General features: G+C 49.2%; 2 protein-coding genes across 7 annotated transcripts; one reads left to right on the top strand and one right to left on the bottom strand.

The window, feature by feature from the left end:
- Positions 1-245: 245 nt before the first annotated feature.
- On the bottom strand, positions 246-18,083 carry DPCD (deleted in primary ciliary dyskinesia homolog (mouse)). Of its 2 annotated transcripts, XM_072805615.1 has the most exons (6): positions 17,932-18,083; positions 13,433-13,513; positions 8,476-8,600; positions 7,993-8,126; positions 940-1,042; positions 246-543 (listed from the first exon to the last, which is right to left on the bottom strand). In XM_072805615.1, the coding sequence occupies exons 1-6, from the start codon at positions 17,993-17,995 to the stop codon at positions 439-441; spliced, it is 612 nt and encodes a 203-aa protein (XP_072661716.1). In that variant the 5' UTR covers positions 17,996-18,083; the 3' UTR covers positions 246-438. The 2 variants fall into 2 exon arrangements, with proteins under 2 accessions (XP_072661716.1, XP_072661717.1); XM_072805616.1 differs by lacking the exon at positions 13,433-13,513 and having other exon boundaries at positions 17,932-18,067.
- POLL (DNA polymerase lambda) lies at positions 18,009-26,301 on the top strand. 5 transcript variants are annotated; one of them, XM_072805610.1, is made up of 9 exons: positions 18,009-18,154; positions 18,965-19,130; positions 19,841-20,135; positions 20,325-20,490; positions 20,865-21,182; positions 21,937-22,110; positions 22,665-22,793; positions 24,809-24,977; positions 25,398-26,301. In XM_072805610.1, the coding sequence occupies exons 2-9, from the start codon at positions 19,016-19,018 to the stop codon at positions 25,430-25,432; spliced, it is 1,401 nt and encodes a 466-aa protein (XP_072661711.1). In that variant the 5' UTR covers positions 18,009-18,154; positions 18,965-19,015; the 3' UTR covers positions 25,433-26,301. The 5 variants fall into 5 exon arrangements, with proteins under 5 accessions (XP_072661711.1, XP_072661707.1, XP_072661708.1 ...); XM_072805606.1 differs by having other exon boundaries at positions 25,417-26,301; XM_072805607.1 differs by lacking the exon at positions 18,009-18,154 and adding an exon at positions 18,301-18,814 and having other exon boundaries at positions 25,417-26,301.
- The last annotated feature ends 561 nt before the right edge of the window (positions 26,302-26,862 follow it).

Here is a 26,862-nt window from a genome sequence, read left to right on the forward strand (position 1 = left end):
GGGAGCTCATCAGGGCCCTTCTGCAAGCTAAGATAGCACAAGGTCTCTGCCAGCCTAGCTAGCATTCCTATGAATTTATGCAAACAGGATGGGCCTCGGGGCTCCCCCACCTCTGCTCCATCTAAGACCCATGCCTCCCCCTTTATGTGAAAGGCTTGATGTTGAAGGTTCCTGAAGACAATGCCCTCACCAGCACCCTCCCGGGCAAAAGGAGGGTGGAGAAGTGGACAAGAGGGCAGTCTATGCACAGTGACTCAGAATGACTTTACTGGGAGATCAGACCATGATATCAGGGCTAGGAACACCCTACAGCCCAGTTCTCACAGAGCCTGGACAGCTCTTGGAAGAGAGGAGGTACCCCTGTACCAGAAAGGCCCAAGCTGCAAAGTCTGGAAGAGCCTCACCCACCCACCACGCTGCAGGCTCAAGGATGGTCTGCTACTGGGTCTTACAGTCCCCATCGCTGCTGTAGGCTGTCTTCACTTTCTTTAGCTCCTTCTGAAGCTCTGACTCAGCTGCCAGGACCTCCTTTGGCTTCTGGTACTGTGGGTGAAATCAGGAAGAGGACATCATTCAGCCACATCTCCCCTCCTACATACACACTCGGGGCCTCCTCTGATCCCTTTATTTGAAAAGGAGGAAATTGATGCCTACAAGGTTGAATGAATTGCTTAAGGTCACATGACTGGCTGGGAGCCTTCCACCAGAATCCCAGTCCTGTGATTTTCCACCCTCTCTCCTCTTCCAGCTGTGATTTCTAAGATCAGCTGAGCACCCTCACCCTACCCCGCTGTCCCCATGCCTGTTCTCTAGCAAGCACACTCCAAGAGTTGGGGCTGAAACTGGGGACACTTCCATGGGGTGGGAAATGGGCAGGGAAAGAAGGAACCTCTCCCCCTCTCCCTGATGCAGTGGCCAAGAAGTCTGGGTGAATCTTACAGAAATGATCAAGGTGCAGTTGGCATGTGCAAAACTCAGCAAGGACCCATCCACAGGTAGCTGGTGTCTGTCTAGGTCAGGAATGGAGAATTTCTTGTAGTACCTGTGGGAAGACCAAGAGATCACCAGGATATCCAACAAGGTGACCCCCAAGGACTGGGCAGCAGGCCCTCTGGTGCCAAATATCTACATAGTTCTTCCATACCTTCCATAGAGCCAAAAAGGAAGAAGGGGAGCCAGTTAGAACACCAGGATGAGGGACACCTGGGTGGCTCGGGTTGAGCGTCTGCCTTCGGCTCAGGTCACAATCCTGGAGTCCCAGGATTGAGTCCCACATTGGGCTCCCCATGGGGAGCCTGCTTCTCCCTCGGCCTATGTCTCTGCCTCTCTCTCTGTATCTCTCATGAATAAATAAATAAAATATTAAAAAAACAACAACAACACACCGGGATGAATGAAAGGCATTTTGGCCAGGCCAGCAGTGAAGTGCAGGACCCATCATGGTTACTTTATTAGACCAAGGATTAGAATGACTCATCCTTCAGGGTCAGGACTCCCAGAGACATTCAGAAGAAGCCTCCTATAATATACAGCTCAGTCAGGCCAGGCCTTCTCTGTACCCCAAGAACAAGGGACAGAGTAAGTATACCTAGGGTTGGCTCCCAAAGTTGGGGACCAATAGTTGCCTTTACATGGGACCTTCTCTGAAGACCCCAACTACTTTTTTCCTCTTTTGGGGTCTCTCAAGGCCCTGTGGGCCTAACTCTGCTTGTAGGCCAGAGAGGGAGGTATATCCACAAGGAGAAATCTAGAAAGACAAACCATGTGACTCATCTTGGAAGCTGGACCTCTGGGGCTCCAGGCGACCTTGCTGGCCCTGAGATGCCCCGTGCCGTGCCTTCATTTTCACACAAGGTCTCTATCATCTGCAAGATGATAGTCCAGAGATTAACGAGCCTGTTTAGTAAAAACAGACCCAAAAAACCCAAAGGGCAACACCTAGTCCACAATGTGTACAACTGGATTTCATTTTACAGGAAATTTGACCTTCTTCACCAAAGAAAGAGGTAACATGTTTTGTCTGGCTTCACATCCAGTCATCAGTGGGGTCAGGATTAAAGCTCCTTGCTCCTAGTCGAGTGTTTATTTCAGCAGAGCACCTCGTCTCTAGGAAGAGGCTTCTTTGGCTTCTTCCCTGGTGGAAGTGGGGCCTAGGCTCTGGCTAGCAGCTGTCAGATCTGTCACCCAGGCATGGCATCATTGCTCCAGTAGTGGTTGTGTGGGCTGGGGAGGGAAATGCTGCCGGCAGGTACACACAAACTCAAGTGAGGGGCCCCGGAGAGGATGAGGCTTTTAATACTTCAGAGGGGCCTGGTCCTTATGGTGACAGCTACCACAAGTTCAATTCAAATGCCCCGATGCCCCAGGGACTCAGAGTTGACATCAATGCAGCACTTCTGTCCTGCTCTCCTGCCCGAAACCCTCAGTTTCGCAGAGGCTTTTGGGCCCCTCTCCTCCCAGGTTCTCCACTCCCCGCCAAGGTGCTGGGACCCACAGGAGGAAAAGAATGTTGACTTAAAGGCTGACAGTTCAAAAGGAGTGGGGGCTGGGGGATCCTAATGGCACAACAAGCTTGCTTTATTTCCCAAAGCTCTGCCCCAGGGAAAAGCGATCCATCTGCCTGCAAAACCAGGATGGAATGCTGCCTCGTTCTCCTAGCCGGCCAGGGCGAGGGCTCTTCCTGAGGCCCTTGGGCTGGCCAGCAAAGGTGGCAGACACTGATAATAGGGGGAGTCAAAGGTTAAACAGCACAGATTAGATGAACACAAAGGCTTGTTAGGAAGTGTTAACATCTTCCCTGCAAATACACACAAGCAGCAGCACTTGGAGAGCAGCAGGAACCAATGGGGCCTGGGGGAGGCCTTACCATGCAGAGCGCAGGGACATCCTTTCTGCCTGCCTGGCTGGTGCACTGGGGTGGGACAGGGACACACCTGCATCCCCTCAGTGAAGCCCCAGCAAACCACGGTCCCCAGGATGGGACACTGGGACTGAGAAAAGAAACCTGGGGGGCTTGGACTCAAAGGGAACTTGAGGTGCGGGGCTTGCCTCCTCCCTGTCACCTGTTACCACACGGTGAGGTGAAGTGAGGGGATGGAGGCAGAGTGGGCACAGAGGCTCTGCTTTGTCTGTGGAGTCTATGAATGGATTTAGTGAATGCTTGAGGTTACACAACCTTCCCCAGGGCCAGTGTTCAAGGGCGTATGGGACATCTGCCTCCTTTCCTCAGGGAATGGCTCACCCCCTTCTCACCTCCATTCCCTGGCCTTGGGGTTTCCTTGAGAGGAACCATACTTGACTTTCTCACCAGTACCTGGACTAGAGAGGGACCCACTATGCTTCCAGAAAAGTCAGAATGCTCGGCCCCAGGCAGTCCTAGGGAGGCAGCAAACAAGACTTTAGGCATCAGGTATGTCCCAGGCCTTGAGCTGTGAGCTGGGGATTTAAGGATGAAGAAGAAAGAGAAGGCCCTATCTCTGCCTCAGGAGATCTTGTTGTTTCTGCTGAAAGCTAGGCCCTCACGGTACAGTGCTTCCTGGGCTTTGGGTGGACGCATGTCACTCCCCTCTTCCCATGTCCCATCACTGCTCTCAGTCTCAGTCACACAATGAAAGGTGATGTTCATTAATGCTTATTCAGGGTCAGGCACTGCTCTATACACATTGAATCCTCAAAACAACCCTTCAGGCTGGTTGCTTTCATTATCCTCTTTCACAAAAGAGAAAACTGTGGTAGAGACAGGTATCTTGCTGGAGTCACAGATCTGGTCAGTGGAGAGGCCCCTATTACAAGTAATAGCTCCCCAAACCTCCTGACCCCTCCATCTCTCCACATCTTCTCTCAGAGTAACAGATGCCCTGGTCTAGGTTCCCTGCTCTCCAAGGATGGGGCAGATATGGGGGTGGAGGTGTGAGGGTGTTGTCCTCCCCTAGGACCCAACCACCCCACAGGTCCCTCAGGCACTCGAACACATCGGTTCTCCTTTCTGAATGTCAAAAGTTCTCGAAAGACATGGGGAAGCAAAGGCTTTCAGGACAATTCCTGGTCCTGGCCTGTGACCCTGGGCAGGTCACTTAACTTCTGGGCTCTGGTTTCTTCCTCTAATAAAGAAGCTGAATGAACTTTAGTCACGGAACTAGATGAACCTAGTCACTGTCCAAGGGACTGGAATAGGCCAACTCTACCTTCCCTGAAACTGCCAAAAGGATGGCTTTTTTATTTTGGCTATTCTGGAGTTAATCTATAGTACCCCACCACTCTCCTACTATATCCCCTTCCCAGTTTCCAGTCCTTTCCCTCCTTTGTGGTAAACTGAGAAAGGGCACAAGAGGCCAGGCCTTGAGAGACTCAGAGGAGAGGCTGAAAGTAGAAGCAAGGCCTCTGTGGAGAGTCACATGGGTCACACCCTACACTGCTCTGGGGCGCCCTGCATACCAGCACACAGGCTTGACCAGATGGGTCCGGAGAAGCCTCTAGCCAGTCCTGCCCTTGGAAAAGCAGTAGACAAACCTCCCTTCTTTCTTAAACATCACAGCTCCAGGCAAACCGGTCATCCCTGCCCACAGCAGTCCTTCCTAGACTCACGATGCACATTCACGGACTAAGACTGCTGTTAAGTCCTACCGAAGAGAAACTTGTTTAATCCAGTTTCCTCAATTTATTCGACCACAGAATCCTTTTTTTCTAGTGATGCCTACTAACACCTCCCACAGTGTCAGTGTCACCAATGTCCAATCAGCCACGTTCCAACTTCCAAAGACTTACTATAGACATGCTTCATGCTTCACAGCCACTGTGCTGGAAGTTTGTATACTTATGATTTCATCAAATCGCCCAAACAATCTGTGAGGTAGGTATGAGTATTCTCCTGTGACACCTGAGGAAACCTTGCCCAAAATACTGAAGTTAATATGTGGCAGAGGCCAGACTTAAGCCAACATCTTCCCACTCCAGTGCCCTGGTTCATTCCACTTAGAGCTACCAGCTTCTAGGCTGAGGCTAAGAACCTTCTTTCTGAATAGACATTCTTATCAGGAATAGGGAGTACCACCCTGGGATCCTAGAAAAGCACTTTCTTTCTTCTCTGATTCATCCACTCCCTCACTAATACCTAAGGCCAAGGACATGATACACTGGAATCAATCCTTTCCAGAAAAGTGGCCAACCCAGTCCTTCAGAGACAAGGTATGGATAAAGGAATGTTGGCTTTTACTAGTAATGTTGGCTTTTACATTCCAGAATATTAGAACTCAGGCAGGCACAGAACCAGAAGGCAATGGAAGAAGGCAAATCAGAGAAAGATGCCACAGTGTGGGTACTGCAGATGCCTGGCCATCTAAACTGTCGCTAACTTTCCCTTCCAAGGAAGTCATCATGCTGACTTTACAAACATATTTATATAATCATTAACATATAATACAAGAATGAAAACATGTACCCTGCCCAACACTGGATGGTGTGGTGATGAAAAGACAGATTTTTAACATCCTGAAAAAACTGAGTATCCTGCTCAAAAGAATAACCATTGCGTTAATTAGTGGTAGTAAAGGTATAAGACACATTACTGCTCCTAGTAGGAGATGAAAATGCTACTAAGCTCAAGAAAGAACCAGTTAAAAGTTTGGCCTTTCTCTCTAACCTCTGGCAGAGAGGCGAGGCTGAGCCAGGCAGGTCCACTGGACCAGAGGCTCAGTGTGGACCCCAAAGTGGGCAATCACATACTCCTCTCCCCTCTGTGGGAGTCCAGCCTCCAGCCCTAGCCCTGCCCCCTCCAGGAGCGTTCCTCCCATCCCACCTGGCTTCACTCATCAGTTCAAAAATGTCATCCCCCAACCTTGAGCGCAGGAATGGGCTTCCAGCCATGTTGCTCCTGGCCAACAGCGCCACCTATGGCTGGATATGAGCAGCAGATGGGACCCAGAGGATCTGCCAGCAGATGAATTTTTTGGTGAGCTAGCTAGCCTCTCTCCTCTCACTCCCTGGTAATCACATTTCTGCCTGATATCTGTATTCGACAGTGACCTCTGGGGGACAAAAGGGAGGCAGCAGCCAGCTCCACAAACTGCTAGGCTGCAGATTCAAGTGCTATCAGAAGCACTTTTGTTCCCAGTTTGGACCCAGGGCCTCTTACGCCAGGGAATGCTTGCTGAAGCACGGAGTTTGTTTTCCTAAAGGCAATTTCTCTGTTGTCTGAAATTGCTAAATTCCACTTTAGGCAGTGACTCCCATTAATGATGAGAACAATAACGGGAATAAACTGCCTTTTATCTGAGGGCTTCAAAGTGCTTTATAAACGCAAACCCTTATTATTATGACTTTATATTTATAGACAAGGCCCACTGCAGGGGCTGCTGGCTGCATGTAGAGCAATAATCTTGAAATTAATTCATTCATCTCCACCCCTTCCCCATCCCCTTAACCCTGCCAAAGCGATAGGGTCCAGGGGTCATAAACGGAGGGCAGAACCCAAGGCTGCACTGGGGAAGCCTGGGAGCTATTCTGCTTCCCTTTGAGCCTCATGGACCTGAGGGAGATGGGAGGGGAGGCTGGCACCACACCCTCTGAGGAGATGGAAAGAGAGCTGGGTCCTCCTTCTGGCATGAAAACCAATGGATGGATGGTGGCACCTCTGGCCCAAGCTTAGCACCCACAAGGCATGCTGGGTGGCTTCAGTTTGCAGACCAGTAACTCATAAAACCTCCTGTTTTAATACCTCAAGTAGGGATCCCTGGGTGGCGCAGCGGTTTGGCGCCTGCCTTTGGCCCGGGGCGTGATCCTGGAGACCCGGGATCGAATCCCACATCAGGCTCCCGGTGCATGGAGCCTGCTTCTCCCTCTGCCTGTGTCTCTGCCTCTCTCTCTCTCTCTCTCTCTCTCTCTCTGTGACTATCATGAATAAATAAATAAAATTTAAAAAAAAAATACCTCAAGTATATTTCATGGGAATTGGTCTTATACTACAATCCCTTTGGCCCGGATCGAGGCCAGCTCATTACAGGGTTCTTCTGTGATCAGAGCTCTGGAAATCTAAATAGGATCAACAATTTCCAAGATGGTCAGGCCAGAAGCAGCCCCACCTGGATCAAGTCGCCTCCTTGGCTACCTTCTGTCTCCTCAACCCTATATTTTGCCTTCCCTCTGTCTGCCCCCAGCGAACACAAGGAGAGAAACAAAGGGAAGTCAGGGGGATCCCTGGGTGGCGCAGCGGTTTGGCGCCTGCCTTTGGCCCAGGGCGCGATCCTGGAGACCCGGGATTGGATCCCACGTCGGGCTCCCGGTGCATGGAGCCTGCTTCTCCCTCTGCCTGTGTCTCTGCCTCTCTCTCTCTCTGTGTGTGACTATCATAAATAAATTAAAAATACAAACAAACAAACAAAAAAAAGGGAAGTCAGGTACCCTTTCTGAAACAGAATGCAAGATGCTTCCAGGAGACCAAAGTACCTGCCTACTGCCCTCAGTCTAGAGAGGTATAAGGTTTGCTGCTCCCAGACTAGTACTTTCAAGTCCTCTAACTGCCTCCTCAGCTGGGGGGGCCCTCTAGGCCATGGCTCCTTGACAGCCCCCAACAGTGATGACACTAGGCCAAGTTCACCATGGACTGGATCCAGCCAGGAGGTCAGAATAATAATAATCTTATAGCAGAACCACTTAAGATCACAAGTCAATGGCCAGGTGAGTCCCTTGTCCCTTCATGTACACCACAAATATTTGTTAAAACCCCAGTATGTGCCAGGTACTGGACCAGACATCCATTGTTCCTATTTCCCTGCCCTGATGGAGCTGATTACATTATTCAAGCAGCTCCTGCAGAAAGGAAGCCCTCTAGCTCTTGGCATCTTCTGGGGCTTTAGTGCAGCCTCCTCCCTCCCTGGGCTGAAAGAGGAGGCTTCTCTGCCCTCTGAGGTGGGGAGCAGTCTGAGCACCAACCCTAGGTCAAGCCCTACCCCACACTGTGCTCATACACAGGTAGCAGGTGCCCATCACACCACTTACTTTTTGTTGGTTGTTCTGACAATGATGCAGCGCTCCTTCTGATCCACGCAGACACTGTAGACATCCTTAGGGTAGGGGAGGTTTCGAATCCGCCACTGGAAACTCATCTTGGTGTCCTTGCGCATGAAGATGGGCTACAAAAGGCATATCCAACTTAAAGACTGCTCTTGGTGAGGGCAAGCAAGAGATGGCTCCCTGCTCTGCAAAACTCCACCTGGGGCACACAACAGGAAGCCTTCAGCTCTTCCCCACAGCTCCCCTCTGATGCTGCTATTGCTGTGACATTCCAGGCCTGGAGCCCTTGTCATGGGATGACCAAGCCAAAACCCTCTGGGTATTCATTCAAGCAAACACTTCTAGAGCTCTGTATCCAGGCAGGCACACTGGAGACAAGGTGGTGAAGAAGACATCGTATTTGCCCTCCAAAGCCAGCAGCCGGCTCCACCCCAGCCCCCCTCAAGACACCCGACAGATAACACATACATTGGCATTGTTTTCCTTGATGAACTCAGGGCCCAGGCTCCCTGCTCCCAGGAATGCTGGCTCTCCCACCTCAATCTGCCACTGGCCCAAGGCTCCCAAGGCACTTTTCACACGCCACTTTCTCACTGAGGAGAGAAGGAAGCAATGGGATTACAGGGAAGGAAGGGACTCTGCTCTTTCCTGCTGAATCAATGATGTCATGTTAGATGATTGGAACAGGAGAAAAGCAGGCGCGGCAGGCCTTTACACCAGTTTTGTCCATTTGACCAGGACCTCACAACTGCTGAAATCCCAGCAGAGCATTTCGATATTGGATAACCTGGAAAGCTTGTATTCTGGGCACTCAAACAAAGGGATTGGAACAAAGCTCTGAAAGGAGCTGAGTGGAGTTAAGAAGGTGTGATTTCAAGCAAGGGAGAGGTGTGCTGGTTAGGAAAAGGGTAGCCACTAGTAACAGGGAAATTGCAGATCCCAACAAGTCAGAGTTGAGGTGCATTTTTTTCTCTCTGCAAATGTGCAAAGGAAAAGTAAATTAAAAAGATGAAAGCTGACAGGCAGATTTGTCTCATGATTTAGAAAGTCAAAATGAAGAATTCACTCATTTCAGCTCTACCTGGCTCAAAACAACAGCCCCAGAATTGTATTTAAACAAAACTTTAGGTTCATACCATATTTTAACTGCATTATTTACAGAAGATCTCATATGAATTTGTTTTTGTAGAGTAGGTTCATCCTTTTATAATGCAAACAATAATCTCTATTTTACCTTGCTTTATTTAATTTATTTTAAAGATTTTATTTATTTATTCATGACACACACACACACACACACAGAGGCAGAGACACAGGCAGAGGGAAGGGCAGGCTCCATGCAGGAACCCGATGTGGGACTCAATCCCGGGACTCCAGGATCACACCCTGGGCCGAAGGCAGGTGCGCTCAACCGCTGAGCCACCCAGGAATCCCCTTTACCTTGTTTTACAAACCACATGTTTACATAAATTGTTTTCTTTTTCCCCTAAGGTACATACAGTATAGAAATTAAAAGTGAAAAACTAGTTAAGTGGACATTACTTGAGAACCCCAGCCAGAATACTGAGGAATCCCAGTCATCCATGTCCTCATGGTGCAGCCATGACAGCAGGGGAGCCTTCCCCTCTCCTCCAGCTATAACCCCTGGGCTCCTCTCCCTTCCTGCCACATTGGCATCCTCTAGGTGGGCACCCTAAGTGCTGCAAAAGGCCAGCAGCCTTCCCACAGCCATTGGAAGGAGCTAAATGGGTCAAAAAGTGCCTGATGTTCTGCTGCAGCTGCTCCCATCCACTTCTCTTTCTGGGCTGAGGGGGTGAGACTTGTAGTAGGATTCTAGGATGGGTTTCTTCGAGACCTCTGGAGCAGCTATGCCAAACCCAAATACCCTCCCTGCTCCAAGTAAGGCATGCAAGCTGAACACAAAAGTGTGCTATAAAATTAGAATTTTCCCTTGAATATGTGCTTTTATAAGGTCTGCTGCATTCTGCAGTGTGATTTTATTACGTCTTAGGGCCAAAAATTCTCCCTAGAAACACATTTCCAAGTTTATAATGAAAATTAATAAGGAAGAGTAAAACTTGGAAATATGCTTTATAGGCAACTTTTTTTTTTTTCACAAATATTTCTACTCTCTTAAGTGAATGGACTGTGACCGGGAGTATATCCAAATCTATTCATGTAATACCTCGCTTAACTGGAGGCCAGCCTTCTGGCTGTTTCACCGCTTTCTTGCTTGCTTTCTTTCTTTTTAAACACCTTGGGATTAAATTCTTTGGTAGAATGTAGAAGAAAGTCTCCCTACTTATTCCCTTATAAGATCCAATAAACAGTTTTGGTGAAGTCCTTGTTATTTTCTCCATGTATACAAGCTCGAATGCACACGTGCAAATACACTTCGTCTTGTATTTCTCATCCTGTCTTTGCTCCTGAACTCAAGGACAGTTCCTGTGGCAACAGAGGACTGTTTCCACCTGCTGTCACTCTGATTTGATTATATGTTAAACTCAAACTAGTGTGTGTAGGGTAGCTCCCTGGGACGCTGTCTTTTCTTCCCAGCTGAGCCAGGGCCAGTCCTTGGAAAGGAGACTTTCAATGACCCTAAAGGGTCTGATGAGGAATATATGAAGGAGGCAGTGCCTGGGGGCTTTTTTCCTAAGTCAGCAGGAAGCAGGCTGATGTCCTAGACTGCTTAAAGGAAGGCCCATCTTTCAGGTGGGCTGGAAAGTGGAGGTCCTAAAGGCCTCTTTCCCCAAAGCTCCAAGCCTTGGCCTGCTTCCAATGCGGATAATTACATTCCCCTTTCCTAAATACTCCCTGCAGCTTAAACTGGATGCAGGATTCTTCTTTTCTGCCCTAAAACACTGCAACATTGCTCTGTGGCTATTAAACAGCTGCCACGTCCCATCCCTGAGGAGGCTGAAGGGAATCGAGTGGGTCATTTATAAAGCCAGTGAAGTGCTTAGGGATGAAAGTGCTCAATATCCTCCAAATGCAGCCTGGGGTGGTTAGGCTGGCGGTCAAATACCAAAGCAGATTAAGCCAGTAATCCAAATGTAATCGCTGGGGGATGGCCTGCCCTTCAGCCTCTGCCCCCCTGGACATGCTGTGTTCTTCTGGGGCTGGTTTGATGTTCCGATCATTGTTATGGGGCCCTTCAGGTTTTTCCTCTATGACTACATACAGCATTCATTGTGCGGGGTGGGAATGAATAGCACTGAGACGGTTGAAAAAAATATGACACCACTATGCTTGTTAACACCAACTGGAAGGACTCTGTCCTACCCAGATGCACCACTGGCAAATTATTTTCTGGGTTTTTCTAACAGAAAACCAGTTTAGAGAATTACCAAAGTTGTATAGTGAACTGGAAAAATGGAAACTTAATTCTCATTTATGGCCATAATAACCCTGTCCGTATTTTACTTCATAGAGTGCTCAAGCTCTAGTTCGGGCCCTGAGACTGTTTATACATAAATAATAATTTTGTAAGGGCAGTTGGCGGGGGTAGGGTGAGTGGTTGAACATGAGTAAGAGAAGGTTCAGCTGTTCAAAGGGCCCAGTGGTTTGAGTGGGGTGCTCCTTCTGCCCATCTCTGTCTTGCTCCCACCAGCCCCTGCTTCAGTCATTCTGGGGAGAACAAAACTTAGTAAGAAGGCAGGATTAAATATTCTCAACTCCCAATAGTATGTTGTTGTGCATTAAAGCATGGGCTCTTAACCAGGCAAACTTAGGCTTAAATCCTAACTCAGAAACTAACCAGCTATGGAATTCTGAGCAAGGTGCTTAACCTCTTAGAGCTTCTGTTTTTTCCCCGACTGTAAAAGGGCACAACAGTACCTACCTCATTGGGCTGTAATGAGGATGATTCAGTGAGGTAACTCATGTAAAGCACTTAGCATAGTACCTTAATAAAAGTTATGACATTAATATCATTATTAGGTAAACTTTAGCCAGTGTTCTCCTATGAATCTCCATTTCAGCTTCTAAGAAAAAAGGAGTTTGTAGGCGATTGTCTACTCCCCATCTGCTGAGAAGAGTGACAGGTTAATGTGGGATGCTACAGAGGAAGGTACCTGAACTTGTTTTTCATTTTAATTTCACGTCCAAGCACAACTAAGAGGCCAGGAGTTATTTGTTTGCTTGTTTTTATGGCCACAGCAGCTACAGGCATTTTATTTGCTCTGAGTGGAGGAGAGGTGTGGTGCTGGGAGCTGCAGGGAGGAACTGCAGCTAGTCTCTAGCCTGGCAATGGTGGTGGTTAGCTCACGTGACCTCTGCTTTCATAAGCTCGCCCCTGTTAGGCATTCCAAGGCTGTCACCCCCTGGGAGCGCTATAAATTACAATGCATTGTGAGGATATTACTACTGTATTGGTTTCCACCAAATCAGTGTCATATGCTAAACACATCAAGATTTTTAATAGCACCAGACTAAACCAATTGGGACTGGAGCCCAAGCAGCTCATAATAAGGAGGGATCAACACTTCACTCTACGACTGAACATGCGCAGGACACACATTTTAAGACTGGAGACTAAGAAAATGCAAACCAGTGTAATCCGTGTTGTCGGTTCTAGACATTTATGAGCTGTCAGAAAAAGGGAAAAAGAAAATTCCCTTGCCAATACTACCTGTCGATCAGGCACAGGAAGAAATTAAAGTCAAGAATAATGACAAGAAAATAACCCAACCCATGATTCCACCATTGGATTTAGCATTTCAGGTGGAACTTAATAAAGAGACCAACTCCCACTGCTGACAGCCTCCGACCCTGGGTCAAAGCAGCAGCCACCTAGCTCTGGGAAGTCTGTTAATGCTGATATGCATACCTAGGTACAGAGGATGGACAAATCAAGGAATTCTCAGAAATCTGAGCTGGACCCCTTATTCACGAGCCTAGTCTTAGAGGAAAAGAGCTGTAGGAATGAAAATAACCATCTTGCAAAATCCCCATTTTTACCCCCAATCCACTTTGATTCAGACATTTTCCAAGGGTCAGATTTAACAGCGCCCCCTCTGAGGCCAGGTCAGTACTGGCTGCTGCTGCTGCTTGCTTGCTCCTGCTGTGGCTTTAGAAAACGAGCAATACAACTGCAGTTAAAGCCTGCCCTTACCTCCATTCACTGTGCCTGGCAGAGAGGATCACTTCCAATTCTGCCTTCTGTCTACAGTTCTTTCCCGACAGTTTCCCTACAGAAGACTTCCTCACACTCTCATTTGTCTGGGGGTCAGGTGGAACTTACCTCCAGTGTCCAGCTCTAACCTCACATTATTCTCAGGAACAATCTTGCCTTGAGGGCCTCAGTCTTCCCTGGCTTCCACCTTTGGTGCTCATTCCTCCCTCAAGCCTAAGGCTGGAATTGCTTACCTGTGCTTTAGGTTACCCCAAGTGTTCCTCAGGGCCTTTGGGAGGCCCTGTCACTCACCAAGTAGTTCACCCGTCTTCTCATCATATTCTTCGGCCATTTCCTTTCCATCTGGGAACAAATAGTGCACCTTCCTTCTTCCTACACACAAAGCAGAGAGTGCCTTACCCTCAAGCCTCTTCTTACCTTGCAACTTGCACATCAAGGGATTTTCCTGGGAAACACCAACAGCCTTGGACTTGAGCACAAGAAACCCTCCCAGAGCTGCCCATGAGCTCCTTGCCAACTACTGCCACCATCACTGTAAGACATGCCCTGGGACACCTTTCTTTTATGCAGCTTTCTCTAAATGGGGTCTTTGCTCTGCTGTTCCCTCTACCAGCAAAGCTCCATTCTCCTGCTGAACTCCTTGCCCTTCAAAATCCAGCTCAAATGTCAGTCCACTGAGAATTCTTTAGCCACCTTGGCAAAATTCATCACTTCTGTATTCGTTTGGATCTCCCTACTGCTTTATTCATATCCATAGTGGAGTATTTATCACATAGTATGATACTTTTTTTAAGAGCATCTTGTCTCCCTAGGAACGGTGCCATATTTAGCTTTCTATCCTCAGTTCCTAAAACCAAGCCTATGTGGTCAGGATATTGAACTGGGTTTCCTGACCAAGCACTCCTTCTAGACACACCATTGCTGTGCCTTCTGCATGCCTCTAAGCCATTCCTAGCACACAGCCACATGTTAGTCCTCTTACATTTTCTTTACAGCATTTGCCTCAGTATGATTTATATACATTGATTACTGCCTGTCTTTATAGGAGGGTTTTTATCCCACTTTTATGGTTTGGTTTCCCTAACACTAAGCACAGTACCTGGCACATATTAGGAGCTCAACTAAATATTAATTGAGAGAATGAACACTGATTCAACTTTCACAAGAATCCCCTGCAAGAATCCAGGGGAGTCTCCTAGCCTTCCATCTATATAGCTATAATTCCACCTATATAGCATAATTATTTTTTAAGTGACTATGTAATTTTCCCTATTTTTACAAATGGGTGAGTTGACACAGGTAGGCTCCTCAGTGAGCCGAATAACAGGGTGCAGCTACCCAACCTATACTTGATGAATAAGAGTCCCAAGGACCCTGAGCAGTTAAAGGAGTCACTACCTAAAATCTGCAACTGGATCTGATCTCCCAAGCCATTTTCCCATTTAATTCACTCTCCTGGACATAGTTCCCTTGAGTCATTCTTAATTTGTATGCTGGGGAAACTCATGCCCCAAATTTGTAGAGCTTCTCAGCACGTCCCTAGGTATACCACTCCAAATCATTTGGATGGCTCATAGAGCTGGAAGGGGTTTTCCTGTCAGGAGTGGGGTAAAAAGTGCTGCCTATGAGCAGCTGAAGGTTTCTGGCCTGAACCTCCTCTCCCACTGGAGTCCATATTGAGTTCTGGAAGGATGCAGTGCTTACTATTGGCCTAGCATTTTACATGTTTTATTGTATTTAATTCTCACAATAATCCAATGTGACCCCATTACCTGTATTTCACAAATGAGGAAAATGGAGGCTTACAGGTCATGTAGCTTGTCCAAGCTCATAAAGCTATGAAATGACAGACCTAGATTTAAGCTCATTTGAGGCCAAAACCCATACTCTAATAATCATACTGGGATAATGTGCATAGCTTTAAATATCTGTAAGGCTGAACACTGTTCCAAGGGTTTATTGTTTATAGTGAATTACCTATTTAGACCTTAGTTTATTTGGGTATTCATCTTCTTTTTTTACTAATCTGATTGAGCTTTATGTATATTAACCATGTGTTTTATATGTTGCAAATATTGTTTCAATTGCCTTTTAACTTTATTTGAAGTGGGCTTTCCCAAATAATTGCTTGTTATACAGTCAACTGGTTTTTCTTTTGTGGTTACTACCCAGGAGTTGTAATTATCTGTATTTTATTCTATCACATATTTACTTTATAGCTATATATGTGTATGTGTGTGTATATATATATACACACACATAATTTTATTAGTATACTTTGGTAAAAAATATATATATATGACTGTACATGCATGAAGAAATATGAAAGTTTATGCATGAAAATGTAAATTATGGTGGTGCCTAGGTGGCTCAGTTTGTTGAACATCTGCCTTTGGCTCAGGTCATGATTCCAGGATCCTGGGATTGAGCCCCACATCTGGCGCTCTGCTCAGCAGGGAGTCTGCTTCTCCCTCTGCCTCTGCCAGTCTTGCTCACTCTCTAATAAATAAAATCTTTTAAAAAATGTAAATTATGATTATCTCTAGATGGTAGTTGATAGGTGACTTTAGTTATTTTTCATATTTCCATAATGAGCATCAATTCTTCCTGAAAAAAAATTCAAGAGTATTGGGTTCTCACTACCAATAGCAGTGATTTTTTTTGTGAGAGGGAGGTAATATTCTCCACATACCCAACAGGAAAGTAAATCTATAGGAGAGGTTTGACAAGATGTATCCAATCCATATACTTAACATTAATTATTATTATTTGACTTGGGGGAAAAAAAGACCAACAGCATTGTTGTGGATGCTACTAACAAAAAAACCTAACAAAATCCTAGATGATGTAATATTTGTTAAGAACTGTCCTGTGACCAAAGGAAGTGAAAGCAAGAACTCGAATACTTGTACCCCCATGTTCAGTCCAGTACTACTCACAATAGCTAAACAAGTGGAAGCATCTGTCCATCAACAGATGAATGGATAAATACAATGTGGCATATGCATACATACAGTGGAATGTTATTTAGCTTTGATACATGCAACATAGATGGGCGTTGAAATAAGTGGTTGCTAAGTGAAATATGCCAGTCACAAAAGGACAAATATTGTATGTCTCCACTTACATGAGGTTCCTGCTATAATCAATTCCATAAAGACAGAAAGTGGAATGGTAGTTGCCAGAGGCTGGGAATGGGGGAATTAGTGTTAACAGGTACAGAGTTTCAGTTGAAGAGATCCAGTGCTGGAGATGGATGGTGGTGATGGTTGCACAACAATATGAATATACTTCATGCCACAGAACTGTATCATTAAAATGGTAAATTCTATATTATCTATTTCTTATAATAAAACCAGACACCACTGTCCTATGAAAATAATGTCCAAAATCTTTAGCTTGGCATAAAAGGTCTATCACAACATACCCAATTTATTTAAAATCCTTCATTTCCCACCATTTCTCCTCACTGCTCCTTGAGAAAAGAGAACTTTTATTCACCTTGCATCCTAGCACCTGGTACCTGACAGTGTGGGGGGTTATGGCTAGGTGACTGTTACTGTTTCAGCCTCACTAAATGTTTTGTTTTCCCCTAGTAATCAGCCATATACTTTCACACCTCCATGCCCTTTTTTTTTTTTTTTTTTTTTTTACATGTGAGTCATTCCTTCTAGAACAGCCATCTCCTCTTCTACACTTAGCAAACACATTAATTCCTTAGGACCCATAAACTTTACCTCTTCTGTCAGGTCTTCTTTCAAAGAGATGATCATTTCCATCTTCGTGCTCTCATACACTTTACAGAAAATCCCAACGTCTACTTAACACACATTTATTTACATATCTTTTTTTCATTCTCTGCTCTAATACACAACCTAGCACATAGTAAAAGCCTCCCTAAATGCTGCGTGAATGAACGAGCAAATGAGCAGGTGATATTAATTTCCAAGCTTCCCTGATTGGCCTCCTCCGGTGGATGGATGGATGTGTGCTTCCAGCTGGTATCCTCAAGCTACATGAATTTAGACCTAATTCATCTGGCTGCCAAGTGCGTCCAGGAAAGGACTTCTGCGGCAATGGGGGGTCCTACACCCGCCAATCCTAGAGTGAGACAAAATCAGGACTCCTTACCCCTATGCCCACCTTTCCCAGGCACAGCGCTGGGGCCCTTGCTGTTTTTCCCTATAGATCCCAGGGAATATTTAGAAGTTCACTTACAAACATATGACAGCTGGAAAGGACATCAGAGATTGCCCATCCAGCTCATTTTACAGACGAGGAAAATAAGGCCCAAGCAAATAAAGAAGCTGTGATTTAATGGCAGAGTAGTAACTAGGGCCCAGGTCTCCCCACCTCTTCAATGACACCAGGCTGCATTCAGCAACAGAACCCTACCGAGTGGACAACGGGCTAGGGCTGGTCTAAAACCCTCTTCAATTTCAGTTTCCTCTTCCCGTAAAATGGGGTGGAAATTAAAGAGCTGCTTGGGACAGCTGTCTGGAGCAAATAACATAACGAATATGAAAGGAGTTTTTATTAGTAACAGAACTCAGAGCGGGGCGAAGTGGTGTAGAGGGAACTAGGAGGTGTCCAGAGGCGCGTGTTCCAGTCACGTCATCGCTCTGGGCCTCAGTTTCCTCATCTGCCAAAGCAGGACCGGGCCTCGTCTGGCAGCCGCGGCCCTTTCAGCTCGGCCGTCCCAGGCTCGAAGGCCCTTCGCGGAGGCCCCAGTCCGAAGGGCTGGGCCCTGGGGGAAAGGACTAGGGAGTTCGTGGGGGGCCTCGAGTTACCGTCCTGCAGCAGCGCCGTCTTCTCGGCGGTCCGCAGACACTCCAACCAGCCGGTTACCGCCATCTTCCCTCCAGCCAGCCGCGCGACCGGCCGCTGCCATGGCAACCATTCCGCCTACGGTCACTTCCGGCCGACCCGGAAGGTGTTCCGGGCATTTGGCCTCCCTCCCCCCACCCTTTTCCCACCCGCCACGCCCTTCGTCCGCTCTCATTGGCTGCTCTGGTAAGTGGTTTACTCCGGCCGGCTCGCGGGTGAGCCGCGGGGTCCGACCACCGCGGACCCAATCGCGGCGGGGGGAGCGGTCCTTAGGGCAGGGTCCAGACCCTCCAGCCCTCCTCTGGCCCCCAGCTGGGAGTCCCTGGGTGCGCGCCAGCTGGGGACGCGGCGGGGACCCCACAGCTGCGGGTCGTCTCCACCCCCAGCTGTGAGGCCGAGACTCCCCCCAGCCTCGGAAGGCGCCCTAACACCTGCTGTGGCCATGCCCCGTCTCCCCGCAGCTGCGGGGCTGAGCTCCCCCGAACTAGAGGCCCACCACCAGGGCAGGTGTAGGGCGTTCCCCCGCCCCCCGGACACCCTCACCCCGAGGGTTTCCTCTGCGGGCCTGTGATGGGGTAGAGGAAGATCATGTGGGATTTAAATGCAGATTCATCTAAGTCCGTCAATCCTCTTGGGAGCCCAAGCCCTTTCTAAAGATGTAGCTCCATTTCCTAGCCTGGCATCCCCTTTTGGTAAAGCCCTTTCAAAGTGGGATGCTGCAGAGCAGACACTACACTGACTCTTTAGAGCAACCATCTGAGGAGTATCATTTTGTACCCCTCCAGAGTTCCTCAATAGTCCCATTCTTCCCTTTATATCCCCCAGTATTCTGACTTTGAAAGGCTGGTAAGTGCTAGGCTAAATTGCTGAAGCTCAGCTGGGTTTTGGGAGACCCCTAGGGGAACTGAGGTACTGCCTCCAAAGTCCGGTTGTTAGAGACAGCACCTCCATAGGCAAAGGGTTGGGTAACCTCAGTTCTGGGTTTCCACATGACAGTTGGCCCGATCAAACCTAAAACTGAAAGGCCGTGATTTGGCCAATACCCCAATGGACCCTGGGGGCATCTTGAAGGCATTTCCCAAAAGGAGGAAAATTCATGCCAATCCATCATCAAAAGCACTTGCAAAGATTCCCAAGCAAGAAGGTGGAGAAGAAGAAAGAGGTGAGCAGATCCACCCTCAGAGCCCTCATGTACTTGAACCCCTAGGCTTCCTATATTGTTCATGACTAGAATCAGATAGTAGAGCTGATTTCTGCCAACCCATGGCCTGCAGGTTGGTTTGTGTATCTGTTGTACCAGGCTTGGGCCCCAGTCTTTGCCAGGCCACTTGGCTGTGTTATTTTCTAACCCATCCCTAGACCTCTGTTAATCAGAAAATACTCTCTGGCCCCTAAGGAAATGACCAGCAGATTCCTTTGCTCTCCAGGAGGTTGCCTGAAGGTGGGAAACTCAGGTCCCCAGAGTTACATTATTTTGCAGCCAAGTTGACAAATAAATGACAACACCTCATGTGGCAGGGTGGGGGAGGGGAATATCTGTTACACTGTGAGGCCTGTAATGGCAAGACATATGGCCTTATGCCTTGTGTGACGTAGATGTCTCTTAATACTTGAATGTAAAGATGATCAAATGAATCCATATGCAGGATACCTACAATATGCTAGGCACTGTTCTAGTTTACATGAGGGAACAGGACATACTGAAATCCTTGCCCCTTACATCAAGTGAGGGTTCATGGGGAAATTAAGTGTATGCTTGCGGCTGAATCCCCAGAAGGCTGGCTGTCTGGATGGAAGGAAAACGATTGTTTGGGTTCATTTGAATCATATCCATCAGTCATGACAATAAGCATCTGGATGTCCCCTGCACAGAGTGGCTGAGCTCCCTGCGGGCACATGTTGTGCCCAGTGGCATTGGGCGAGCCCGAGCAGAACTCTTTGAGAAGCAGATTATCCAGCATGGTGGCCAGATATGTGCTGCCCATGCCTCAGGGCTCACTCACATCGTGGTGGATGAAGGCATGGACGGTGAGCGAGCCCTCCGCCTCGTCGGACTGTCCCAGCTGCCCCAGGGTGCTCAGCTGGTGAAGTCCACCTGGCTGAGCCTGTGCCTGCAGGAAGGAAGGCTGGTGGACACGGCAGGATTCAGCATCTGCATCCCCAGCAGGTGAGCTACCTCCCCCCACCCCAATCCTTCCTCAAGTGTTTCCTGGCAGCATCTTGAACTCTCTTCTTGGGTTATTAAAAATAACTTTTATTGTTTTAATCAGAAAAAACAAGATTTCAGAGTAGAAGATTGGGAGCAGGGGTAGAGCCAGGACTTTGGGGTCTTAACTTGCCATCACCATCCCTGCAGGTACCCAGGGCTCCAACCACAGCTCAGCAAGGCAGACCAAGAATTTTCTGCTCCTCCAGGATCCCATGAGGCTCTGCTCAAGACAGCTCTCACTCCTCCTCGTTCTGCCACCAGGCCTGTATCTCCTCCCCAGAGGACAGAGGAGGCCCCGAGCACCCAAGCTCAGGTCAGGAGCCTCCCAGCCCTCAGAGCTCCCTTCCCCTGGAAACTAGGTCACAGGAACAGGGAGGGCCTGGTGGTTGTTCAGAAAATCCCAGGCCCCTAAAAGAGGAAGGATCTCTATTGCGAAGTCATTTGGCTCTTCCCAGCACTCATCATGCCTGCATTTGCCCAGGCACACCTACCATTTAGGGGCTTCTAGGGCTGGGCACTGGGGGAAGCCTAAAGGAACATGGCCCCACAGTTAAGGAGACCCAGGTCTGAATCAAGAGACCCAGCCTCATTCCTGAGTCTGACTAGAAGACTCAGCCCCACCTTTGAAGAGTTCTTCTGGGGGCCAGGGGCATGAATTTATCATCTCTTCTCTTTCCCTACCTCAAGCTTGGCTCTGATGCTGAAACCAGTGATGGGGAAGAGACCCAGGTTAGCGCAGCTGACCTCGAAGCCCTTATCAGTGGCCACTACTCCACCCACCCTGAGGGAGATGATGACCCTCGCCCAGCCCCTAAGGGCCTGGATAAGTGGGTCTGTGCACAACCTTCGAGCCAGAAGGCAGTCAACCACAACCCTCACATCACAGAGAAGCTAGAAGTGCTAGCCAAAGCCTACAGTGTTCAAGGAGACAAGTGGAGGGCCCTGGGCTATGCCAAGGCCATCAATGCCCTCAAGAGCTTTCACAAGCCTGTCACCTCCTACCAGGTACCTGCGGGCCAGGGCGGGGATGCAGGGAGATGGGGTGCTCTCTGTTTACTGGCTGGAGGTTGGTGGAGGCATCAGTCACAAGTGGGGAGGAGGTGGGGAGGGCTTAAGTTTTATGATGTCTGAGACTTGCACAAAAGAAATAAAACAGGGAGATGGATAAAAGCAGATTGACAGAACCTTGATAATTATAGAAGCTGTGACAGGTACTTGGGGGTTCATTATATTGTTCTCTACTGTGGATTTTTTTCCATAGTAAAAGGTTTTTATAAAGGTTAGACGCTGGAGGCCAATAGACCACGGTTTGAATTCTGGTTCCCATCATTCACTGTGTGATTCTAGGCAAGTTACTTAAACTGTTTGAGCAATGAAAAGGAACTAAGATTAGTGAGGGACTCAGGTACTCCTGGGAGGACCAAATGTGATGCTCCCTGCAGTGCAGGACCTGGCTCAGAAAGGCCTCCCCCACCTTGTTGTTACCATGATGTTGGTGACTAGTGTCACACTGCTGTCTTTTCTCTGCTTCCCGTGCTGACCCCCATCCCTCTGAGAGCCAAAAGACAAGTGACCCAGCCCAGCCCATCCAATCTTCTCATCTTCACTTGTGCCCAGGCTTTACACAGCCATCAGTTGCCAACTGACCAAGCTGGCTTTTATTCAGATACGTGCTAAAGGAGTCTGCTAACCCACCACTGGCTGTACACCTCCCATCCTCTCACTCTTCTTTTCCTGCCTCTGCCTCCTCCTCCCCCAGGAGGCCTTCGGTATCCCCGGGATTGGAAAGCGGATGGCCGAGAAAATCGTAGAAATCCTGGAGAGCGGGCATCTGCGGAAGCTGGACCATATCAGTGAGAGTGTGCCTATCTTGGAGCTCTTCTCCAACATCTGGGGAGCCGGAACCAAAACTGCCCAGATGTGGTACCAACAGGTCACACTATGTCCCAGCACCCACCTTAGTTTTGCTCTTTCTTAGAGGTCCTGCCCCACAGTTCTTGTACCCTGTGCTCTGATGGGAATGAACCAGGAGGGGGACTAGGGCTCATGGAGACCCCTCTCCAGGCTCCCAGACCTGCCCTGTTGTCTGATAGCCCCAAGACATTAATTTGTGATAGAAGCAGAGAGACAAGAAGTGTGTTTTTCTCTCCCCCTGACTAGTAAGGGCCTTCCTAAGAAGACCAGGCCTCAGGGCTATGTGTCCAGATCAGTGGTTTCCCCAACCTGGTGATGCCCAGAATCTCTCAGACTGATGGACTTATGAGCCAGTATTTTAGCGTTGTGGCAGGGCTGGATTGGGATGTGTCTCCCATGCTTCCTACTCCTCTTGGGTCCCACTGATTACAAATGCAACCACTCCTGGGGTTGGTCCTTCTTCAGGCCTTCCTTGGAATCTGGGGGTGATGGAAGCCTTGTGTATGTGCTCATTCACTGCCTCTCCATTGGTTCTAGCTGCTCATAGCCTCCTCATCTGGTTTCTTTTTCCAGGGTTACCGGACCCTAGAAGACATCCGCAACCAGGCCTCCCTGACTACCCAGCAGGCCATTGGTCTGAAGCATTATGATGACTTCCTGGAACGCATACCCCGGGAGGAGGCTACAGAGATTGAGCAGACAGTAAGGAGAGCCAGGCCTTGGTATAAGGTCAGGGCCTGGCTGGAAGCCAAGAACACGTGACCCCTCAGCTGGGGAGCCAGGCAGAGGAAGCTGTGGGACACCAGCGGTTGAGACCAGTGGGGAAAGGACCAATTGAAACTGAAGCTGGAGGGGTGGGTGGCTTTAGTAGGAAGTGCTGTAACACCAGGCGTCTAGGTTAGGGTCAGTAAGCATTGGCTTAGATCCTGGAATTCTGTTAGGACTGGGTTAATGTTAGGGCTGGATTAGAGATGGATTATGGTCAGATCTACTTTAGGATATTGGGGTTTGAACTGGGTTAGGTCAGAGTAGGTTAGGGCAGAGGTTCTTAGTGTTCTTTGATTCACAAACTTTTCTGAGAACCCAATGAAAACTATGGACCCTTTGTCTCCAAAATTTGTACAAAGTTTCCTATCTCCAGACATACACACCTTCCACAGGACCCTCCCTTACTCCCCACAACCTGAGGCTGGTTCAGAGTTTGGGTTAGAATTGGTATAGAGACAGTGTGCCAGTACAATCAGGTTTGGGGTCAGAGGAAAGCTAGGTTGAATTGAATTAATGTTAGGCCCAAATTAAGAGTAGGGTTTTCTTAGTATTGCTTTTAGTTAAGATTTGTCATTGTCCTAAAAATAAGATTTGGCCAACATTAGGTTAGAGTTGGGTTAGGGATTAAATTCATCAAAAACCTAGATTAGAAACTAGGATGTATTTGGGGTTAGATATATCATTTGTTCAGTTGGTATCAGGATTAGGGGCTGGTGGCTGTGGGCAAGATCTGCTACTTTGGGATCAGGTTTTGATAAGGTAGGATTCTATAGAGTTCCTGGCCCACCTTAGTTGAAATCAGCCTCCAACTCTATTCAGGCTACTGGACTATGAGGCTGGTGCAGGATGGATGGACAGGCTCTTTTGTCCACCCATCACGAGGCCTCAGTGCTAGTGATGACACCGTCACTCAGCCACGGTGTCCAGGCACGGAGAATGTCCCAGTGAGCCTCCAGCCCCCAGCCCATTGGAACAGTGGTGGCTTGCCACCTGGCATTTAAGGGCTCCAGCTTTAGGAGTTTTTGATGGGATTACTCATCCTAGGTCTCCTCCCAGCCTGTAGGGAGGCTCAAGAAGGGAGTGAGGGGATTAGAAGAGCCTGGCCTGTCAGGAGAATTGAGGTGTCCTGGCCAAAGTATCCAGGGTCCCAGAAATCCTCAGTGTCCTGGGGTAGAGGCGTGGAGGCCATCTGCATATGAAAGGCTTCCGTGTCTCTGGGGCAGAGGCTAATGGGCTTAGTTCCTTCAGTGAGGATGATCCTTCTGCTGACAGCCCCCTCTTTCTTGGCTCCCTCTCCATGCCGAGCCTCCTTCTTCCAAGTAAGAGTGTGAGCACTAGCTCAGAATTGCCTCCTCTTTGCTTTTTTTCTTTTCCTTTACTATAGGTACAGTTGTATTCCTGTGCTCCATTTCCCCCTAGGCCTGGGCCAGGGCACCCTGCTAGCCACCTGCTCAGGCCTCAAGCCCCAACTCACATACTCTGCCTTTAGCTCCAAATCTATACCTGGGGCTGCTGAGACCTGGCAGACGGGCACCTTGTGCTTTGTCCTAAGTGGACAGACCTGGGCACATGGGTTGGGGCAAGGGCCAAAAGAAGGTGTGTCTCTCTGCTCTTAAAGAGCTCTAGAAGAAAAGATCAGTGCCTTCCATCAGAATCTGAGTATACACCTCTTAGATCTCTCTTCAGGCTGAGTCTGGTGGTGAGAGCACATTTTCTTCTCTTCTGTCCTAGCAAAGCTGGAGAACTGCCATTCCCCAGGGTAGACCTCTGGCATCTGCTCCTTGAGGCTTTCCCTCAGGGTTGTGTCTCAAATCCAGGGATTGGCTTAGGGTATCAGCTGGAAGTATGGGCTCCTGGGTCAGGGAAGTCTCTTGTACTGCCATGGGAAGGCACTCCTTACAGGGCTTGAGGTCCACAGGCCCTCCCCACTGCCCCCTGCTCTTCCCCAGGTCCGGAAATCAGCTCAGGCCTTCAACCCCGGGCTGCTATGTGTGGCATGCGGTTCTTACCGACGGGGGAAGGCAACCTGTGGTGATGTGGACGTGCTGCTTACTCACCCGGATGGCCAGTCTCACCAGGGCATCTTCAGTCGTCTCCTTGACAGCCTTCGGCGACAAGGTATAAGCTCCATCTCTGGGTGAGCAGGCTGGCCGGGGCAATGCGGGGCTGGGTAACTAACTCCCAGGAGGGAGAGCCTCGGAGTTGCAAGCTCTAAGCAGGAAGCAGGGGAAGGCTGCTTCATGAGAATGCCACCTCTCCCTCGTGGCCAGAGCCATTTCAGGGAAGAGATGAAACAGTCCACCACTCCTCCAGTCAGGTGCTCAATACTGCCTGCAGATTGAGTTTCACCTCACCTGTCTACGACACTGTAGGGGACACGGGGAGGAATGACTATGCGTGGTTTAAAGAGGCAGGCCCAGAGAGGGCAAAGCCACCCAGTAATGAAATTCATGAACTGGGAATGGAGGACCTAGGGATAAACAGGAGAGACCTGGGAGGACAGGGCAACCCAGGCCTGGCTCTCTACCCTCCTAGCAGCCTTCCGATGTCGTGCTAGGGTTTCTGACAGATGACCTGGTGAGTCAGGAGGAGAACGGCCAGCAGCAGAAGTACCTGGGTGTGTGCCGGCTCCCAGGGCCAGGGCGGCGGCACCGACGGCTGGACATCATCATTGTGCCCTACAGCGAGTTCGCCTGTGCCCTGCTCTACTTCACTGGCTCTGCCCACTTCAACCGCTCCATGCGGGCCCTGGCCAAGACCAAGGGCATGAGCTTGTCAGAGCATGCCCTCAGCACCTCTGTGGTTCGGGACACCCAAGGCCTCAAGGTGAGGCCTGGCCGAGTGCTGCCCACCCCCACTGAGAAAGATGTCTTCAGGCTTTTAGGCCTACCCTACCGAGAACCAGTAGAGCGGGACTGGTGACCCGTGGCTGGAGGGGAGGGGACGCCAAGCTGGACCAGCTGCCCCACGTGGCCATCCAGTACTTGGCCAGCCTCAGCAAGCTGAACCTCACTACTTCAGCCACCTGGGCCTGAGGGAAAGGGCCAGCCTGGCTCCCTCTCCACAGGAGAAAACTGCCATCCTTCTACCTCATCGTTGCCCCCTGCTAGAGTTTTGTACAAGGCCTCCTGCCCCCATTTTAAGCAAGAACAGGTGTTGGTGTGAAGCCAGCTTCCTGTGCTGAAGGCCCAGACACCCCTACTTCCCTACCCAAGGAGGCTCTGACTGCTGGGGGTGGGATGAGGGCTGCAGGGAAGGGGCAAACAGCTGTGGTGGAGCATCACCTAAGACCCTTTGGAGCCAGAGAAAGCATTTCCCCATGTACTTCCTCTACCCGGCCTGCTTCCTGTGCAGCTGGAGCTGTGGGGCGGGGGTGACCCCGGCTTGGTAAGGACAGCATTTGAAGGCCCAGGAGCCCAATAAAGTGCACTTGACATTCAGACTTCCTGGTGTCTGAGCTGCTGTAGTCCCTGCCTGCCTTCTTCCATCTGTGCAGGGATGGAGATGGGAGCTGAATGGGAGTCCAGAAAGGCAAGTCAACTGCTCTTTAGACAGGGCCAGACTGAATCAGCTCCTGAGCTCAGAAGGGGGTGGGGGTGGGTGGAGGAGAGGGAGAATCCATGGAGTCAGGCATTAGGAGCGCCTGTGTCCCCATCAGCATTTCTTGTGGGTCCTGTCCTAGATCAGGCTGTTGGGACATAAACAAAGGTGACTCCTTAGGAACAACCAAATGGTGACTTGTGTGCCACCAACAGTGCTGAGGGAGTCAGAGAAGGTTGCCTGGAGGAGGGGAGGGGCAGGCTGGCAGGGAAATGCCTGCCTGTTGAGGGATGACTAAAGAACGTGCTTTAGGGAGGATGCTTCTGCCCAAGCCAGGAGAAGGCCAGATGGATGGGGCCAGAGGATGGGGAGTCAGGCTAAGGGGCTTAGTTTGAGAGAGCAGGTAGGAGCCAGTCAGCTGGCGAGACCAGGATGGTGCCCGGAACTTGGCCTTTGCAGGATG

Source organism: Canis lupus, chromosome 29, assembly GCF_048164855.1.
Source record: "Canis lupus baileyi chromosome 29, mCanLup2.hap1, whole genome shotgun sequence".
NCBI lineage: Eukaryota > Metazoa > Chordata > Mammalia > Carnivora > Canidae > Canis > Canis lupus.

Bases quoted from the DNA above. Each gene is read 5' to 3' on its own strand.
- DPCD (XM_072805615.1), bottom strand. From the start codon at position 17,995: ATGGCGGTAACCGGCTGGTTGGAGTGTCTGCGGACCGCCGAGAAGACG. The intron at 8,127-8,475 runs GTATGTGTTATC...TGCCTTTTGTAG, and splicing joins TCAAGGAAAACAATGCCAAT to CCCATCTTCATGCGCAAGGA. The intron at 544-939 runs GTAAGATTCACC...TTTCACCCACAG, and splicing joins ACTGCACCTTGATCATTTCT to TACCAGAAGCCAAAGGAGGT.
- POLL (XM_072805606.1), top strand. From the start codon at position 19,016: ATGGACCCTGGGGGCATCTTGAAGGCATTTCCCAAAAGGAGGAAAATT. The intron at 19,131-19,840 runs GTGAGCAGATCC...TCCCCTGCACAG, and splicing joins AGGTGGAGAAGAAGAAAGAG to AGTGGCTGAGCTCCCTGCGG. The intron at 21,183-21,936 runs GTACCTGCGGGC...CTCCTCCCCCAG, and splicing joins AGCCTGTCACCTCCTACCAG to GAGGCCTTCGGTATCCCCGG.